A 21045-nucleotide genomic window follows, 5' to 3' on the forward strand; every position below is an offset into this window, starting at 1 on the left:
TTCCCTGCATTTGGCTGATAAGAAACATAACAAGGAAAGCTTCAAATTGCTTCTTAGTTCTTACTACAATGTACAGTGTGAATGGAAACAACTACGCCACTGACATATTATGACATACTGTAAGCTATATCTCTGTTATATTTCATCTGACCCTACCTCCCTATGACTCTATGAAAAGTGACCTGCAGGCCAATTTGAGCTTCTCATGAATAAATAAAGGTTCAAACAAAGAAATAAACAAATGAAGAAAGAAAATAACCAAGAAGAAAGGAAGAACATCCCGAGGAAATGCAACATGTTGGTAAAAACATTATTAATAGCAGACATTTTGATCAGGAACATCAAGTGCAAAACTTTTCCTTGTTGCAGTCTAGCCTAGGTTTGTTCTACCTCAATAGGCAAACATGTTGGAAAAAGGACAGACTTTGTCAGCAGGGAGGAAACTGTTTGGAAAAGCAGACATGAACACCAGGTTACGAATCAGTTCTACTGATGGAACAACAGAAGGTCCACTGTACTCCTGTCCACAATGGACTAGCATGATACTACCCATCTGTGATATTGAAAACGTTCTTACTGTCAAAACTCAGCAGCATAACTTCATCCTAAAAATGAAAAGCAACATTGAATTTTCAGGAACACTGCTAACAGAAAAAGCAAATAATGAATGTTTGAGTCAAACAAAAAGTTTCTTTGAAGAAGGCTGCAATCTTTTTGAATATTTTTGATACTTTATATTTAAGATACAAAGAATGCCAACCACATAAGGCCAAAATAATTTGCATTACGGAAAATATCATACATGTGATCAGTAATTCACATTACAATCTCACTGAGTCAGAACTCAAGTTCAAGCAGAAGTACAAAAAACAGAATTGGTAGCTTCAAGTTGGTACATTCCTGCTACATTATTGAGCCCTTTGTATCTGCTTTCAGCCTGCCAGGATACATTACACGCAGCTGCAGGGACCTTGGAAGCTTCCACAGTATAGGAGGGGGAGGGAAGGTCATATTTTTTCCCTCCCACAATGACTTTCCTGATTAGCCATCAATCTGTGTTCCGGGACAAACCACGAAGAATTGTAGGGAGTGTAGTCTTCAAAAGTAAGAAAAAACAGAAAAATTTGGCATATAAAATTGGCTCCCCGAACAAAACTTGCTAACAAACTTCGCTAGCTACCCGGTCCTGTCTGGCCCCCAGGGTATCTTCAACTCAGAGTCAAATACCATTTTTTCAAAATCTAAGTTCCAACTAAATGCAGTAATAATATCATGAAGGACATGTAAAATGTTTTTACTGCCAGCTGTATGTGCAAGCATCCTCCAAATGACAACCTGTTTCTAAAATATCTTTGTCAGAAGTTTGTGACACTTTATTCCTTCATTAGGCCACACCAATTTAATTTCTTGGTTCACGGATTTTTTCATAAAAAATATGGAGCGAGAGGGCGAAATAAAAATAAAAATAAAAACTGTAAAATGGTTGGGGTAAAGGTAACGGCTAATCCAAAACATAAAGAAAAAAAGTTTTCAGCTTGAAAAAAGTACAAAAACACTATTATTGTACAGTAACAGCACCTGTACCCATACTTTAAGGAGCTTATAATATAAAGGCCAATTTGCTACACCAGAAAGCTGGTGAATGGTTTCATTAATGGTGAAAATGTGCTGAGTGGTAATTTTTATTTTTATTTTTTTTTCCAAAAAATAGGAGCGAGCGAATCCGTGAACCAAGAAATTAAATTGGTGTGGCCTTATCTCCATAAATCTGAATCAGTTCATATTTTTGTGGCATTTCCAGCCTGTACAAATGTCCTTTCTTCTGAGAGTCAAGTATTGGCATATCACTACAGTAACAAGCAACCCTCAGCTGTTGTTACAGTCTGCCAGCTCATATTTTCAGGGCAGTTCCAGCCTGTACGTAAATCCTTTCATCAGTTGTTGTTATATAGTCTATCAGGTCATACTTTCAGTACATTTTCCCCTCAGTATATCAACCCCCTCCTCTGATTCTGAGAGTCGGGTATTAGCATTTCACTACAGTAACCATCAACCACCAGCTGTTGTGGTAGTGTTAAAGTCTATCAGTATCAGCTCATACTTTCAGGGCATTTCTCTCCTGTATATCAACCCCTCTCCTGTGATTCTGAGAGTTCACTACAGTAACCACCAGCTGTTGTGGTAGTCTCTCAGCTCATATTTTCAGTGCATAGTAAAATGTCTCATCAGCTGTTGTTAACTCTATCAGCTCATACTTTCAGGGCATTTCTCTCCTGTATATCAACCCTGTCCTCTGATTCTAAAGAGTCAGGCATTAGCATTTCACTGCAATAACCAGTAACCATCAGCTGTTGTTTTAGTCTGTCAGCTCATATTTTCAGGGCAGTTCCAGCCTGTACATAAACCCTCTCATCAGTTGTAGTTTAACTTATAGCTCATACTTTCAGGACATTTCTCCCCTGTATATCAACCCTCCCTTGTGATTCTGCGAGTCAGGTATTAGCATTTCACTACAGTAACCAGGCGTGAAATGGGGCCTGACAGGCCCACTGCCATCCTAGGGGAGGTCAGCCACAGGAGGACCAGGAATCCGACTGCCAAGTCCGTCAAGAGGAGGTACAAAGGCGCCGCCGGCGCCCACTGGGGCTCCTGTGTTGCACCTCTTTATACATTATGATGAAGACCATCATTTACTGGGGGACAGAAATGCATTCTCGCAGCCACACTTTGACCCTGAAGCATCATGGAACCTTTCGTTTGCGGTGTTCTGTTACCTGTGTTTATTCTGACAGCTCTGGGGGAGAGTTTCAAACTGCGTTTCTTTCTTCATACAAAATTATGTTGCCCAACAGCACACATCCGATGCTTTGATAATATGAAGTTTGAAAAGTAGAAAACCCAATTGTTGTTGTTTTTTTCTTCATATAAAAGTAATGCTGCATCAACAATTTTTGTACTTTGATATTGGTTATAAATGACCAACAGTCATCATCATCATCATCATCATTACCATTTTCAACATCATCACCCATGCCCATGGAACTTGGAAGGATGTCATAACAATCTGTTTTGAACATCAAGCACCATATATACAGCTCATGACGCACCTTAAACTTTCAGTTCAGTAAACTTTCATTGATCATAAAAGTTTGAAACCACAAAATCTCCAAACATCCATGTGGGGGGTGAGGGGAGAGGCTGAATACCCAGGTCAGTGTTAATTAGGCCAGCAGGATAACCTGACAATGGCCGACAGTTCAGGTTCGTGGGAAAGGTGACGCAGGCATTGTTACCAGGGCCGTGCATTTCCCTAAAGAGCTGTTCGAACTCAACTGCTCCAGGGTACTTAGGTTCAAGGCCCGGTCGTACATTGCAAGCCGATTTGGAATCTAATATTAATTGATGGGTATTTCAAAAACTGGTACAGCATACAGAGATATAATATCATATATGTGACCTCTGGCTAGTACTAATTTCAGTGACATTGCCTCATAAGTCAAATGTACATTTATATATTATATGAATTTATTGAGAACTTATTATACTGTCTGCATTCCAAGGATTTAAGAGACATGGAATAAATAAAATCTAAAAAGGACAAGTCTGCTAGTTTTGGTCAAAATGTTGAGCTTTCTACCAAACTGTTTGTATAATCTAAAGTAAAGGAGACAGTGAAACCATTGGGGACAGTCTGTTTACAGGGTGTGTGGAATAGTCACTCAAGTGTATCCCTCAACCAGACTTGCATTCGTTCAACAGTTTCTATCTGTAAGCAACATATTTGTTTATAAAGTTTAAAAACAACACTCATCTTTTGTCTTCTGGTATCTCCAGTATGTTTCAATATAGATTGGATCAGCCAACCATAGGCCTTCCACTGCCCCACTCTTTAATAATAGTACACAAATTGCAAAGCCTCCAAATTGCTGCCAGTGTGTTCCTGAAACCCCACTAAACATCCCCCCACTAAACAAGACTGACAGTGTATCCCTGATGCGTCAGACCAGCTCATGGCCCTGCCTGAAACGTTGCTGGCCACATGTTTCGCACCATAACTTGGCCGCCATTCAGCCGTCCCCCCTGGCCGTAATGCCTTCTCACGTTCCCAATAAGCTACCAGAGAATATGGAGCTTTATGACAAACTTTGTCTCACCTTTCAAAGGTTTCATTAAAGACTATTTTGATAAGGGAGTCAGGAGTGATAACAGCTGGACAACATACAGGTGCAACGTATTACCTCAGGGGGCGGCAGCGCCTTTGTAGTGGGGATATATGGGGGTCCAGGGGGCACCAGTAAAGGTCCCTAACCTTTGGGTTTGGCAGTGATAATTCAAGTACAGGGGGAGGTCAGGGGTCAGCGTCTAGAGAAGATGTGGAGTGGCCACCTGGACCAGCAGAAAGGGACTGCTGCCTGTCTGTGATGGGTGTGTGAAAGGACTTTTCAGTTTTCCGCTGGTCTAATCCGTGTTTTTATTCATGGGGAAGTGACCCCAAACTTTTGCTTTGATCCCCTCAGTCTGCGTAAGTTTCTTGTAAATATACAACCGCCGCGGACTGTTTAACCAAGCTGAAACGTCTCAGCCCTGGAAGTTTTACAGGGCCAGACTTTTACAGCTTGCGAAGTTGCGTGTACGAAATGTCAGTAGAAATTGAAGTAAGCTGACAACATTAGGGCCATATTCACTGTGCTACGTGAGACACTGACCTTCACCCGTTCCTGTTTATGCCTTGCATGCTGTTGGCCAATTTTTTTTTGCTTCGAAATGGAATTCTGGGTCATTGTCCTTGTCTGGTGCCACGAACATTCAGAGAATGGCGCCAAACCTTGTCCAAAAAGGCGCCAAGCTACTTCTTCACTGGTGCAACAACATCACGATAAACTGATTGTGTTTGGGAGTGGTGGCTGCATAAATTTACATTGCAATGATGTTAGACTGGCATATCAAAGGGTGATGACAAGGTTTTCGTGATTACATTACTTCTGTGTAAGAGATAAATTGTAGTATGGTGTGTTCTTCTCTTTCGCTAGCACTACTACTTGTGCCTACGCTGTTATAGCAATGCGAGTTTATCTTGCTCACAGCTCAACAGGTGTGATGGAAAGTTATGAGTTTATTTTTCAACCAAATAGGACATTCTGAGCCCAAGATCAACTTTCTGTGACACAAAAAACTTCAGACTGAAATGCAAGGAATTGTTGGAAAACATAACAGCACTGAGAATTGTTGTTTATAGGTAGCAGAGTACAGGACTGAATGCTCAACGATAATCTTTTTTCTGTGTAAATTAGCACCTACCCCATTTCTTCTGTTTCGACCACTTCCAACCTATTTAGCAAATATCCAAGTCCACCTTTCCTAGTACTGTTTAACTTTAAGTGGTACTGCCCTTAGCAACAAGATAATTGTTTGAACACGACGTCTCAGGCTCAAAGAAGGTCAGTCTTAAGACGCTGCCAAGAATCCCTTGGACTTGACATTGGTCTTTCCAAGAACTTTAAGGGATTGACTTAACAAGGATGCGTCTCCACTCCTTTAAAGAGGGCACGACACCCAGACACGGTGGAGACACACCTAAACCCTGACTACTCCTTCCCAAGTCTCCTTCTCCTGACACAGATAAAAGCCTTGATTTTAACCAGGTTTTTCCTTTAGTGCCAGATAGCTTTTAGTGTTGGGGCTTGTGGCTTGAGTTAGAGACAGATCCAGACCAGATAGAGCGTGGCACATCAGGGATGGGCGATGGGAAGGATTGCAGGAATAACTCTTGTGTGGAAGTTTCTCCTGGATGAATTTCCAAGCTATGTTTTTCCTGAATAACTTACGATTCCTGTATGTGTGACAGGACTCGTAATAGTTCTGATTCATATTGAAGCTTGCAGAGCTATTCTGTTAGCTTATAACCATTGAAAGGTATTTTTTCAGTTATCTCAAATTCAAAATTTTCTTCTTGGAGTTGAATGTAGCACAGCTACTTCTGGTGATGTAAGAAGAGGAATGGCTCTGGCATCCATGGAAGTTCACCACTGATCAATGTGGTATCGTGGAATGAACCATTAGAACACACATCAAAATATAGTATATATAATGTCTCTTTATGTTTGAGTTTATAAGCAGTACACTCACCCTCTCGCTGGATCCAGTGCTATCGCCCTGGGCTGGTCCAACTCCTCCCAGAATAGAACTTTCCGTGACGTCCCATCAAGGTTACTCACTTCGATCCTATTGGTCTCCGAGTCTGTCCAGTACAGTTTTCTACCTATCCAATCGCACGCCAATCCGTCCGGGGATACCAACCCCGTGGAAATCACGTCCGTCACGATCCCGGAACCGTTCGTGTAAATCATTTTGATCATCTCCAGACTGACGTCGGTCCAGTATATTACATTTTGATCGTAGATGAAGTCTAACGCGGCCGCATCCTCCAGATTACTGACCACAACAGTACTGTTATGTCCTCTCCCCGGCCCAGCGTCTATAATTCGAACGTCTCTTCTGTTCGCAAATAAAAGTCTTGGATTTGGAAGCGCAACTGGAAAGGAAAAGAGAAAAGACATTGTTAGGTTCCATATTTCTGTACAAGTCTATCATTGTCAATCATTGTCGGGCACTTAGGGAAACTAACAAGGAAGGTATACAAAAAGCATCAAAATCTTTAATTTAAAATGACAAATGCTTATCAGAACACAAGCAGACAAAGTTAAGTAATTTTAACCTGCTTCAGAAAAAAATAAGGAAGCTTATTTTTCAAGATGTCACCATACCCTGATAACTGAGTAGTTATAGTAAGAACAAACAGCAGTATAACTTTTGGTAAACTATTATTAGTATTAGGCTTTTCCATCTGTAAGTATCCATAAATAAAACAAAACTTATTGACAAATTCATCAAAATTTAAAGGCGATAACAAATACTTCAATAGAATTGATAGCTTCATTAAAATTTGAAGGGAGTAACAAATACATCAATAGAATTGAAAGTTTCATCAAAATTTAAAGGGGATAACAAATACTTCAACAGAAAGAAATTAAATCATTGTCATCGTATATGGAGAATCCTAATAACTAAATTTTCTCCCACCCCTGCTCAACTTCCCCAGTGGACCAGTCCGTGAGTAAGTGACATGATTGACAAGGGATGACAATAGAAAGCAAAGCAGTTGCTGCAATGAAATCAAAGGGAAAAAAATTTTCTCCCACCCCTGCTCAACTTCCCCAATGGACCAGTCTGTGAGTAAGTGACATGATTGACAGGGGGTGACGTCAGTGCCCCAGGCTGCGCAGGTGAGTCCTGTCACTACCACCCTGTGTAACCCTACCCCTGCCCAGGCTCCCCCGGGCCCTACCTGCCTCCATCCCACTGTAAACAAACCTGCTCTGTTATGTCTAAGGGGAAATGTGCCCTTCCTTCTCAACAGTGTGAAGACTCACTCACATGCACTGCATCAAACACACATTGGGGAGGGATCTGTGCTTCCTACAGTACACAGGGCAGCTACACAAAGGACTCCAGGTCTTTACCATCGCTCTTAAAACAAACACACCATTCTTGAAAGAACTAAAAACACAGGAGACAGGCAATAACAAGATTTTAGCCCGAGCTTTGGCCGAAGTAGTGTAAATCTCAATACAAACTTGGTTTGCTCACTACTATTAATAGTATTATTTGTAGTACTAATGATTATTAGACTTTATTTTGGTTTTCTGAAAAGAAAACTCAAGAACTTTGTAAACAAATACAACTGCCTTAAACTTCTTTTCAAGCAATGGAAAAATAAAGGTTAAAATTAAATTTGGCCAAAGGACCTTTCAAACATATATTCAGCCATTCATTGTGAGAGTTAGTTTTCTCCTTGGGAAACTGGCACATCAGCAGAATGTGTATACAAAATAACCCCAGCATTGAAATTTCTGTCAACCCAACAGAAGTCTGTGTTTAAAACATGGCATAACAAACAGGCTCTGTTGTTTGCAGGGCTTGGGCAGTACGGAACGGACTATAGGCTGGGAGATCTCAGACGTCTTGACTTGTTACTTGTGGTTTTCCTCCAGTCTTAAATCCACAAACATCTTAGACACATGCTGCTCGCTAACAAGGAGAAAGGCATCAAACATTTATCATATCTGTTTCCTTTTACTTCAAAGCATGCAGGTAAGACTCACTAAGACTCAAGTCTATCTGAAAAACAGTTCTGAACTGCATGAAAAATGTGACATCTACTTCCTTCTTCTCTTGTTATACGTTTTGCAATTTGGTTTTGTAGTGGTCTTTACTCTCAGTACTTTAATTCTGATGACACAGAAGTTCTGACAACACTTTCCATCTGATTTGACTCATGTCCACCCCCACAAAATTACCTTAAATTGTGGCAGACAAAAGACCACATTGTGCGCAGGTACTAGGCAAAGTGATCCCTCATTTCTCCTGAACTATGGGGGAGAGATTTTTTGATAAACCCCAAACTGGAGTGACTACTATTGAATCCGCCAGGCATTCCTGAACCACTGGCTCTCACACGGCTCCCCTAATGGCCTATTTCCGATTGTTTGCAATGAAGACGTTGGCTGGTTTGGAACAAAGATGAAATGGCACGACTTTTCCCAGGGCCAGAAGCGGCACAATGCGCTCCTTTCCCCGCCTGTCAAATGACATTTGCACAACAAGGGGCTCACTGCCACACGGGGCAGCCAAAAAGGCTGCCGCAGAAGGTGAAAGAAAGGGGGGCAATGCTTTCATTCCATCTCATTAGCAATGTGTGACAACCAAATCTTGGTAGTTCAGGTGGCTGGAGCTGCCCGCGGTACACTTCCCTTCCGAACAATGCTGTTTGGGATCTTCATTTTTCACTGTGGCGGGCATAGGGAGCCGAAAGGGCCAGCGGGCTCGGCAAACACATTCATATTTATGGCACAAAGGAAAGTGGGTACACGCTGATAGCAGTTGTGTGTCACAGAACAAATGAGGTATATAATAGATGTGGGTCGGCCACAAAGGACCTGTCAGTGCGGTAAGACTGATACCGAGTTGTACACGACTTGCTCCGGGCTAGCGCAGCATTGGCGCGGCCAGTTCCTCGCGGGACATTCCGAGCGCCTTACATCAGGTTTTAACGACTTGCCCTGTGTCCAGGTTGGAGCGGCGACAGACAGGGTAAACATGAAAATGCCTGCAGGTACAAACAAATGAATGCGCAATACATTTCTCTGCGGTTACTCAACTCCCTGCCTGACAACCTTTCCTTCTTCCCAACACTGAAAACAGGCATGGTAGACACCACATGTACAACACAATGTAACAGGTCTCCTTGCAATGGGTTTGATTTAAAGGTTTACTCCTTCCTTGCATATTTTCTCCTTTCCGAAATGGTCGGCAGCTGCACTTCAGATGGCGAATGTTTTACCAAGGACACACACAAGTTCCCCTCGCCATCGCTAATGGCAATTTGTTGTTCTTTAATGACGCCTCACCCAGCACTCTACAGGTCAAAGGGCAGCGGGGGGTCACTGGGGTCAGGCCAAGGATGAAAGGAAAATTTTTCAAGGAGACTAAATATGTTAATGGCTTGCTTGGCATGAATGGAAGCTTTTGGCATACTGATGTCTTACTTCACCCATGTTTAAAAATACCAGCCCTAGTTTTTCCCCCCTTTTTCAGTGGACCCATGGGGAGAGGGTGGCACATGGGTCATTCATGACAAAATCTATCTTACATTTACGCCAAAACCTGTACCTGACCAAGTCATATACACACGGGGATAGCGTACATTATAGGTCCCTGGCAACTGAAAATGATCAAAAGAGTGAGACTAATCTTTATACAAATAACAATGCTTTGGTTGACAATTTAATGCTGACAATGGCTGTTGGTTGTTAACCATACATGATATTGATAATATACATGTACATTGTCTTTATCGTTAAAATAATAACTGATCTTTAAATTCCAATAGCTGTTTATTATATAGCACAAGAAAAACTTAACACAGAGTGTATGAAACAGACATACATTTTTTCACCGTTAGACACAAAATAGCGAAATATCTTCAGCGTCTACTTGAGTCACATGACTATTGTTATTGCAATTATCTTTCAATTTCATTTGACATAAAGAAACTGGACCATCACTGATCAAAATGGGAAGTTATTACGGGGCTTTACATGTTCAACAAGTAGCTCTATTCTAACGCATGAACCTCAAATGCCCCACTTCCGATTGATAATGACACCAACTCACACTCAGGTTCTCCCAAACAACAGGTCAGGAGAACCCAGGTGACCTCACCCCACCACTCCCTACTGTACTCCCCCAGGCTATACCAGCCTGTGGAAACTCCAGTTAGCTGCAAAACCCAGGGTTGTAGCCAGGATTTCATTTTAGCGTACTGGGAATGGCATGGTACGAAGCGAACAATCAGCAGATTGGTGTGGAAGGGGGGTCTTGGCCCTTCCACGGTGAGATTTTGAAAATGTAGGGTTAAAGGTTGGCACTCTTTTTTACAGTCACATGTAATTTGAAGGATTTTGTGTGGCATATCATCATTTTTCATTGTTCAGACATTGATTAGACATTGTTGAACAAGCAAATGATAGCAAAGCACCATACACTAGTTAAAAAGACTGAATCCTTGGGCCAAGATATTCTAAGGGCCAAGACAGTACAGCATTTCAATTCACCTATGGGCCCAGCAATGTGGCAGCTTGAAAAATGTTATGATTTTTCCAAAGTTTATCCAGTTTCTTGAGTAACTATGAGTATGACCTTGCTTATCTCATTACCTGGATGTCTATTCTTCACTGAAATCACAATTTTACCTATCTGCATCTACTTGGAGATAACTTTCAAACCAACAGACAAACGTAAGTGTCACACTGGGAGGCTAACCAAGCAGAGACGCTACCAGACAACTCTGTGCTCCTCTCAATAACTCTGGCCACAAATCAGTCTGGCCCTACCATCCAGCACAACAGGGTGGGGTAACTCAAACCAGTACCTCACTGCAGATCCCTACACACGACTAATAACCCGACACTAATGTACACCCAAGTTTGGATGAACTTTTGATGGGTTCAGGGGAGCTTCAGCAACAACACCCTGTCAAAGACTGCAAGGAAATAATAACAAGAGTAATACACAACAGTTGGTGTTTATCCAGCTTCTCTCGAGCTCTGGCACTACAGGGAAGGCTGCCTGAAAACTACAGGAAGAGAAATATGGTCCTCATTACTCAGGGGAAGCTTTCCTCAGGTGTGGATGTACTTGGGAGAGGAAGAGAAAGCGCACGTCTGGTTAACTCCACACATTGAAGTGATTCACGGCAGGTGAATGACACAGAGAGTGACCAGCAAGTCCTTTGATCCCTAGTCTCGACCTTGACACTCGATAAGAAAGTTACAGTAAACCCAGGTCCTTGGGGAGATGAATCAGATCCAGTTCCACACCCCTGATTTACCTGTCATCTGTGCATGATGTCATTTTGGTCCCAAGGGGATTACCAGTCACAGGCAAAGGATATGAGCGGATCTGAAGTCGTCTTATTTATTATGAGCTGCAATTTCCTTTCAACAAGTGTCAGTAAGCTAAGCAGAGGTGTGCTGCTTTGTGTTGTTCTTTGTTATTCAGAGGTATATTTTGAACATATAGTCTATACCTTTCATGGTTTGAAAAGGCTGTCTCCAGCTTTAATGTTTTTCTATCCCAATCACTATTTGGGAGCCCATGTTGTTGATTTTTCGTTGCTACATCTGTCACTTTCAGTTCATAAAATTATATTTTCATCAGTTTCATGTCATGAAGTTCAGAGTTTTTCAATAGCAAAATTTAGACATGGTAAAATTCTTGCTGCCCCATCAAACTAATTCCCACTTAGGGCAGTGGGTTAGGTCCTAGAAACAGCACTGGACTGGGTTTTAATATACAAACAATTCATAACTTTTTAGTATTATACTAATTTATAGTACAGTAAGACTTTGCAAAGTAGTAACATTGTACATATATTAGGCAGTGGGACACATACAGCGTTCTTGTATGGAAAACACTACCATATGTGGAGGTCATTTTCAATGTGTATTCTTCCCTGTACAAGACCCATACACATGCAAATCTATGTCCAGTCTATAGTCCAAAGAGTTTATGATCAAAAACCTACACAAAGAAAAGTGTCCCTAACAGACAATGGTATACCTGACAAAACAATAGATGAAAGGTATGTTTTTCTCACCCTTTCATAAAATACACAATGCCAACAATTGCAAAATGTTGTCCCAAAGTAATTACACGATGGTTACTCCTAACCTTTACAAATCTTCCATGCCATTTCCTGACCCCGTTTCTCTCCTGAACATACTTAGTACATTTTTTTTCACATATTCTGAAGGCCATGCGCATGATGGCATACTTGTCCCTTGGGAGCTGTCACAATGCCAACTGGTAAACATAAACATTGGTAATGAGTGACAAGCAACAGTTGGACTATAGTATAGGTAAGCTTCCCTTCAACTACGGTAATACAATATAAAAACACCTTTGTTTTCCATCCAATTTCTATATTTCAAGTTACATAAATTTAAAGAATATCCTTTCAGTATTGTTTTAATTGTCTGAGTCTTCAAGCATACAATAGTTTTAGTAGTATTCATAAAAACAATGATATGATCTTATTTCTTTACAACACGTATGACCTTGTTTGTTTGGCTTTAATCAAAAACACAATAAACATAAAAAGAAAACAATTTCCAAAACACAGAAATGATTCATTCTTCCTTTTGGTCTCTTGTCTGATGAGAAGTTTCCAACCAGAAATGTTAACATCCACCGCAGGAAGATTGGGGCCTGGTCAGAAGGGGGAGGGGGGCAGTCCATCTGTTCTGAATGGAAGTCTTGGTAAGTGAGTGGAGGAGACCACATATGTCCCATCTCTTCCTGCCCATTGACTCTGTCTGCCCAAGGTCAATGTGCGTGCACTCAAGGTCGCCACTTCCTGCCCAGGGGCTCGCACGAATTAGGGTCAGATTCTACCATGCTGGCTCAGGAGAAGGGAAACTGAGGTTTTGCGGTTTGGATTATTCATATACACTGTGTTTCTTCCTTAGCTCATGGGTTTTGGCTCAGGCTACTAGTGCTGGTCCTTCAACCAGCTGTAAACAGGAGGTAATGACACCTAATAGAGTCATTGTCATCATCACCATCATCATCAGTTGAGGGGCAGGCAACCACACATCCCATCCTTGATTGACCATCCACAACAAGTGAGGAAATTACTGTTAGAGAGAAAACTTAGACCAAGGAAAATGTCATTACTTAGACAGTCCAAAATGCTGCTGTACAAGCGAGTTACACAATGTTGCCCAACGTCTATTTTCATGTTTCAGATTTAAAGAATGCTTTTGCAACAAAACAAGCAAGTTATAACAACAGAGTCAGAAAGATACGAAACCCTCAAAGGAAAAACAGGACCTCACATTGCTTACTTTATAGGAGTACAGATATCTGATATGCACAAAAAGACATGTTTCCAATCCTACTCATTTCCTAGTTCCTGAGGACCTGACAAGGGTACATGTGGCCACAACTGTGCAGTTGTTCCAGATGGATATCTGTCGGCACCTGGCACTATTTTCCCCCCAACACCCCTCTATTTGTGGTGCATTCCGGACAACACACCAACCAATGAAGGGTGACACCGACTGTCCCTCCGATGCGACACAACCAATCAGTCTTGTCAACTCACTACACACTTGTACAAGCTCCTAGAATTGAGAAGTGACACAGAAACGTACTCTGAGCGTTCATTTCCTTCATGGGAAAAGGCAATGCAACAAGCTGCTAACATCTCTCGCGACAATTGAGATAAAACTGATGATGTTTTTTATTTGTGTACTTTTGATGGAAACCTGTGGTTAGAAAGATACCATCAAATATACACATGTGTAACAAACATATATTTGGACAAGCAATTAGTTAAGAGAATGTCTCCAAAAGTTTCTTACTGAAAGTGAAACAGTCAACAACTTTGGTTCAGTTTTGATGAGTCTAGAATTTGATTTCACGGAAAGATTATCCTCAAAAACAAGAACATTTCATAACAGGACAGCTGGAGAGAATTCCAGAAACATTTTGGTCAGACAAGACATCACGTGTGTCAAAACAATCTACAGATTTCCTCCGTGAAAATAATGAGAAAATCTCTGCATGCGCCGACCTTGAGTTTTATCAATCACCAACCCAACCACTCAGACTGAATTGACTGACTTGAAGTTAAGAGGAACCTGATTTGAAGCAGACCCCTCAACTGTCATTATTTATTATTGTTAGAAGTCAACATCAGATGCTACTGATCAAGCATTTTGAACTGGGAAAAACAGCCCGAGTCTGAGCGACATCTACCTATGTGCATGATTTACCACTGCTGCTTGTTATATAACCTTTCAACAACCAGATGTATCCTTGAATTCCAACTGTAATTGTTCTCCCGCATTGGTAACGAAATGCCTGACAATTGATCATTAAAACAGTTGACCCTTTTGCAACCCTGAAGTCCTGGAACGTTTCAAATCTGGCAGCCTAAATGTGAAAGGAGTTTGGGTCAGCCACTTCTTTATCAACTGTCAACATAGACTTGGCACTTGAGTTCAGAGTTGTAACTTTTCCACTTATTTTCCCCCCAAAAAAACTGAACTGGTCACACAAAAATCTCCAAACTAATGTTTAACAATCAAAACTACACTAACCACACAATTCATTTAAAAAGACAGTAGCAAAGTACATTTGTTTGCTTGTAAGAGTTTTTCAGCTCTCTGAAGCTTCTCCTGTTTCAAACATGTTATGGATACGAAGTCCATTAGCTGAAAAGAGTTCCGTTACATGGAACCAAACCAAACCAAACCGCAGCCCTTTCCCCCTGGACCTGATGTCACCTGAAAGTGAAACAGGTACTACACATTTCTGTAGTGTTCAGAAACAAACTTTTGGACAGTGGTTAAAGTGACAACACTATGTCATCACAAGAAGGTATACAAACATGCATGCTCTCTTCCCCAAAATGAAATGTACATTCTTATGATTCTTTATATCACAAAGAACTTGAACAAGATCATTCAAGTGAAGGCATGCACACAAAAATTAAGATTTACAGCGAGTGCCATTTTTCCTGCTTTCTTTTTACTAGGTTGTGCAATATTGTTAGATACATAATATTAATAGAACTTTAGAAGTGATTGTTGGACATTTTACATTCCATGCAACAGAGAAGCAACTCTACTAAATCCAGCCAAATTTTGAATAAAATGAAGTAATATTAGAAACTTCAATCCTTACACCTATACTAGCAACCCGATACTAGGTATGCACAACCCCACAACATTAATTATCTTCGTCCTCAGCACGGCAGAAGAGGCATATGGAAACTGAAGCTGGTTTGTACCTGACCTTCCCCCTCCCTGCAACAGCTTGAACCCTTTTCCTGCAGCCAGAGGTGACAACCACAATGACTCTACAATGAGCTAGTGTTACAGAGGTTCTCATCCCACAAGGAGCGCTCACAAACCTGGTTCTCATTCAGGGTGGGGAGTGGCCGCAAAGGTTTTAGGCTATCTGTGCTACACAAGCCATGCCAAGGTTCCATAATAATGCCATAAAACTTATAGTTCCCCATTTACGATATGCAAGTAATGTATTTTCTTAAGTTGCCGAAAACAATTTTTTTTCTCAATATTTGTGCTTCCAATTTTTCTCCCTCTGCATTTTTTCACTCTTTATCATAGAGTATAGCGATACTATATGAAGGAATAATCCAGATAGTACAGATGAAACACTTTAAATTTGAAATTCAGTATAATGGCTCTGAGCTAGAAGTAGACAGCAGCGCAGTGCAATTATTACAAAGTCTGGAGATAACCCTGCAATTAGTTCTTATGATTTAATATTTATATGCCACAATACAGATTTGATCTACAATTCAAGTGATACCTACTACATTTAGAAAGCACACACTTCTTGAGTCAATGCCATGCACACCAATATACTCAAGGGTGATTCGGACCAACCCCCCACACACAAATCAGTATCAGCATTACATGTTGCCATGCTACACCACCAGAGAACATCATAAGCTGCCAGAAGATATAGGATGTTGGCTTTTATCTGAATACAGGAGCTTCCTTCATATGGTTGGTCGGAAGGAAAGGGAGGGAAAATTAGGAGGCAGATACCCGTTGCATGGGGATATCACAGGGAAGTGACTACACTGGTCCTGGCCCCACGGTTTATCTAATCAATAATCAACATATATTATTCCATTATGTGGTAGCAGCAACAAGTACTTGTGTGGTTTCAAAGGATTGGGCAGGGAAGATAATCACTCCCTAAAACATCAATATTTCATAATCATATTTACACACGAACACGCAGTGATTTGTGTGTGGTACGACTGATAGTGATACGGGATATGAAATCTTGCTGCATATTTCATGTCAACTTGAGTAGGTTTTATCAACCGATTTGCAAAAAGGAATCCCAGTGGGATAAACGAATGGTACAGCTGACAAAACTGAATCTGTCATACGGAAGAAAATAATTCTATATGTTTGAGATTTTATCATTTTGTGTTAGCCCGAAGGAACTGTAGAATCTATACGTGTATCTCAGAAATGCTCAAACAGGTGACAATACAGATTTCCCACCTTGGAAGGTTACGGCACCGAAGGAAAGGAAATGCTTGATACCTTCACAATAAGACAGGAAATCGCTCATTTGTTTTGGTAATTGACAATAATCATGAAAATCACAGGATGATCTTTCAGCTGAAAACCTGCATGGATAAATCCTCAACTACATTTTGGTTCGAATTATGTTTTGTTCATCAGGAAAATGACAGAACCCTAGCACAAGCAGAACCATGCTACACCCAGTGTTTTTATTGCCTCACCAATGACTGCCAGATTTCTGATTTCTTGCTGTATGTGTGACACAGATATTTGAATAATGAAGACAGATTGGCCCTCTTGAACAGGTAAAACCCTTGTCTCACATCGCAGTACTGTCCTTAGAGGACAGGGAGCATGTTAGAGTTGTATTTTGTACACTAGATGGAGCAGAGTTGTTGCATTCTGCTCCTAACAAACAGCACAAAGTCAGCACCATACTGCAGCCCACTGTTGTTATTGTTGTTGGTCACGTGACGAACCCACATTCCTGCTCCTCCTGCCTTCTTCCGCCCTCCCCACGTTTTCTTACACCACTTCTTACGATCAGTAAAGGTCCTGCTAACAAACTAGCTCGTTTCTGGGTGGTTAGCGTGGCCAGGAGGAGAGGAATCGGCGAGTTTGTGTGTGGATGTTGGTACTCGGATGGCCCCGTGCCCCTACTTCCAAGATGGCGGCCGATCGTTTACACATGATGACATTCAACACTGCTCAGATTTTACACTTTTCCGGAGTGATCGAAACCGCGGAGAGCACTAAATAACCCCCAGTGTGATCGGGGAACATGTTTTGTACAGGAAAATTATGAATACGTCCTCTCTGGTGAGTTTATTTGAGGAAAATCTGGGCAGTTCTGGGAGGTATCACTTACAGCCAGGACCCATTCAGAGTTAGTCAACCCCGACCCCACTCTGAAAAACAACATCACTTCTAGCCTTACGATCGTAGCTTTTAAATCCATAATTCTTCACCAGTTCTGGACTATCATATTCTATACATCAGCTGTCTACGGGGCCGGTCTGTGGGGAAAACGGACCGAGTTTTAGCCGCGACTGAGAGCGCGGCAAGAGGAGTCTTTCACGGGCACTCAAGCAAACCTCCAGCGGGCCGCGGACCCCCATCGCCCCGGCCCAGGACGCTTACCTTGGAAAGCCGCGCACAGGCTGCCGAGCAGCAGCAACCCTGCCCTGGCCATCATCTCTTACACCGACACTGGTGTCCTGGGCTCGGGCTGTCTTGGCTAGGCATCGGTCAAGTCCTTAAGGCTGCCCTCCCCGGGTGGAGAACTCCTCACAAGTCACCACTATTCTTGGGCGCATGGATACACAGGGAGCAATCACCGACCGGGCCGCATCACGCACCACTTGGGTCACAGGCGTACATCCGCCAAGGGGACTACATCGTGACGGGACATCACCTAGCGGTGACTCAGAAGACTGCAGATTTTCCAAACTGGCAATAAAGGCCTCCATGGCTTCTTTTGATTTCTGGAAAACGTTCAACTGCATTTTCTCAAAGGAATACATTTTTATGTTACAGAAAACAAAGTTTTATTGCAAATTCTTGCCCATGGGCTTATTGCAGGTTACATAGATATATGTTGCAACAACAACAAAATTAAAACGGAATCCCACACCAAAGGCAGATTCAATGCCTTGCCCAAGGCCTTGCCCCTGGCCTTGCCCTTTGGTGTAGAATTCATTATTTCTTACGCACGTGACAACGTAAAACAATTCTGACATTTTCTGCGTGATCTTTATGATACAAAGAATTTGTTTTACTACCATACTGTAGACAACCAAATCATAGAAATGGATTTTTTTCTTTTGCAAAAATAAAAGAAACTAAACAACTGGAGGTTATACTTCATACTACTACTAGTATTCTTTAAACACTACAAGTAGTATGATGTATAACTTATTGGCAATGCAATACCATCTACGTACGGTGATGATTTGGCGGCCTTAAGGGGATGTCTCGCAGCTGAAACCGTGGTGCGTTGGCGTCGCTGCGGTCGGGCGCCTTTTGACGTGTCGCTGTATGAATTTTATCGATGAAAACGAATCTTTTCCACTTTATGTGTTTTGTTGTCATACTTGTACGGTTTGTTTGAGATTGAGGGTAACAGAATTTCAATTCAGAACTCCACCAACGCACAGTAGTCCAGCGAAACACCGTGTAAAAGCGCACGTAGGCTGCTTCTACCCCGTCATTTCTTTCATTAGTATCATTAGATGTGTAACACAGAGGTTCTGCAGGCCACCTGAGCCTTTACTACCTACGCTACTCCCACCTACCATCATGAAGATGAGTAAGTACGCTGTGGAGTGATTACAGTATACATGTAATCAATGTCTTCCACTAGACGGCGATCGCGCTGCGCTGTCACTGCGACCCAGATAGGATATGTGCAACCTTTGATTTCCGAATGCTGGCTATCATACAGCATGCAAAACTGTGGCTGAGAGAACAGCAAAACACAAAAAAGTGTAAAAAATCTTTTCTTTTCTATCCAATTCGTTGAGCGATCTGTCACAGAGAGATCGCGGCGAGAGCGCCGTCCTAGTGGAACTGAGAGGATCGATATAAGACAGATACATGGTTGTGGTGCGCTACACGCCTTGTATGGTCACGGAGACTGTGTATCACCTATCAACCATTTAAACGTTTGGATCTGACGTAATCGACGTGACGCACCATGATGGCGCCGGATCTAATTACCATAATTATGACAAGACAATACAAGCGCTGTCTCCCGAAACAATTAGGACAGATCTAATGTGTAGTAGGGTAGTCGGTCCGGTGTGTTTTGGTGGAAAGGTTTATGGTGTCAAGGCTGGGGAGGGCAATGACCGAAGTCACCGGAGTTTGAATCAATTTGAATTTAACGTGTCATTTTTCAAAACCTCCTATGCTTGATTCGTGACATTCTCAGATCTTCTTTGGAGACACAAATCGGGGGCTAGACAGAAGCTCTTCTATTTTGTGACGTACATGTACAGCCTAGACTCTCTGCGTTGGACAGGGTTACTGACAGGGCACAGCGCGTACACTTTGTGTAGAAAGGTGTGATCAAGTGTAAGAGACAGAAATCACCTGCATGCGCTGTCAAGTTGTTTACCTGGCGAAGACGGACAACTTAAATTTGCAAGATGGATATATACATGTACAGCGGTACCACCAGGTCCCCATTCCTATCATTAGAAGCACGTTCATCTCCAAATAGATGGATCTGTTTGACTAATTTTGTGGTCTTTTGTGGTCATGGATCTGTATCGTATGTACCAGGATGGGTTTGGACCACACTAAAGGTGTGGTGAACTAGATCTATAACAGTACCGTTTCATGCTAACTTTGTCTTTATGATGACTTATGCAAAGGAGATAAGTGGTGTTTGTCTATCAATGATTTTATACTTCCCTCTGTCCCTCTCTCTCTCTCTCTTTCTCTCTCTCTCTCTCTCTCTCTCTTTCTCTCTCTCTCTCTCTCTCTCTCTCCCTCTCTCTCTCTTCTCACTACAGATGTAGAAATTCACAACAGACCAGCAAAATGATAGCTTCTTCAACATTTTTTTCGGGAGGGGCATCTAGTAAGTTTGAGATTTTGAGAAGCCTGGTATCCAGTCGTACCATAGCTACCGAGTCTCTTCTGCAGAGAGGAAAGAAGACACCGGGCCGGGAGCTATATTGAAATTATAATAAAGCTGGATACCAGGCTAGATATAGGCTAAATTTCTTTGAGACCTTTAACGCCCGGGGAAGTCGTTTTGTCTGCTAATCGTTGAAGATCGGGAAGCAGAGCCCCGGCAACAACAAAAAATAAACGCCGGCGCTCCTACGAAGGCGGTTACAAAATACCCTTACTTCCTGTCATTTTTCTTTCGACTCTAAAAGGGTATTAGCTAAGTGCTAACGATTCAACAGAACTGACTGAGGTGTAATGTGGATCTCTGGTACGGTACTGGTGTAACGGAAATTGCTACGAATACGGCACTTTTATGGCGCCAAGCAAATCCCAAAATTACATATCCTTAACAGTAGACCACCCGCTCCGACTGGGTACTGGCGCATAAGAACACTTTCCAGGCTATGTTTAATTATAGCTTTAAGAGTGATTCTCAGATTAAATGTGTTTCCTAAATAAAGTGTTATCAATGCAGGAAGAAAGTCCTGACTATATGCCGGCCGAGGGGATATAGTACGGTATTATAGTTTTGCCTTTCTGGAAAATGACCCAACTAGGGCTCGTAAGTAGAATCCTCCTTCGGCCTACGTCACATTTCCAAACCGGCGCCCAGCTGGGCAGCTTTCGGGAACGAAAAGTGTGACCGGGCCCGGTTATACTCTCC

At 41.9% G+C, this 21045-nt stretch overlaps 1 protein-coding gene across 1 annotated transcript in view; it reads right to left on the bottom strand.

Annotated features, from left to right (window-relative positions):
* Nucleotides 1-18043, bottom strand: part of LOC118412841 (low-density lipoprotein receptor-related protein 6-like) — a 43127-nt gene extending 25084 nt beyond the window's left edge. The window contains exons 1-2 of the mRNA XM_035815882.1: nucleotides 17841-18043; nucleotides 6127-6532 (exon numbers count right to left, since the gene is read on the bottom strand). Coding sequence (XP_035671775.1) covers nucleotides 6127-6532; nucleotides 17841-17895 — 461 coding nt within the window. The 5' untranslated portion in view covers nucleotides 17896-18043. The remainder of the gene's footprint in view (nucleotides 1-6126; nucleotides 6533-17840) is intronic.
* Nucleotides 18044-21045: the final 3002 nt, after the last annotated feature.

Source organism: Branchiostoma floridae, chromosome 4, assembly GCF_000003815.2.
Source record: "Branchiostoma floridae strain S238N-H82 chromosome 4, Bfl_VNyyK, whole genome shotgun sequence".
Lineage (NCBI taxonomy): Eukaryota > Metazoa > Chordata > Leptocardii > Amphioxiformes > Branchiostomatidae > Branchiostoma > Branchiostoma floridae.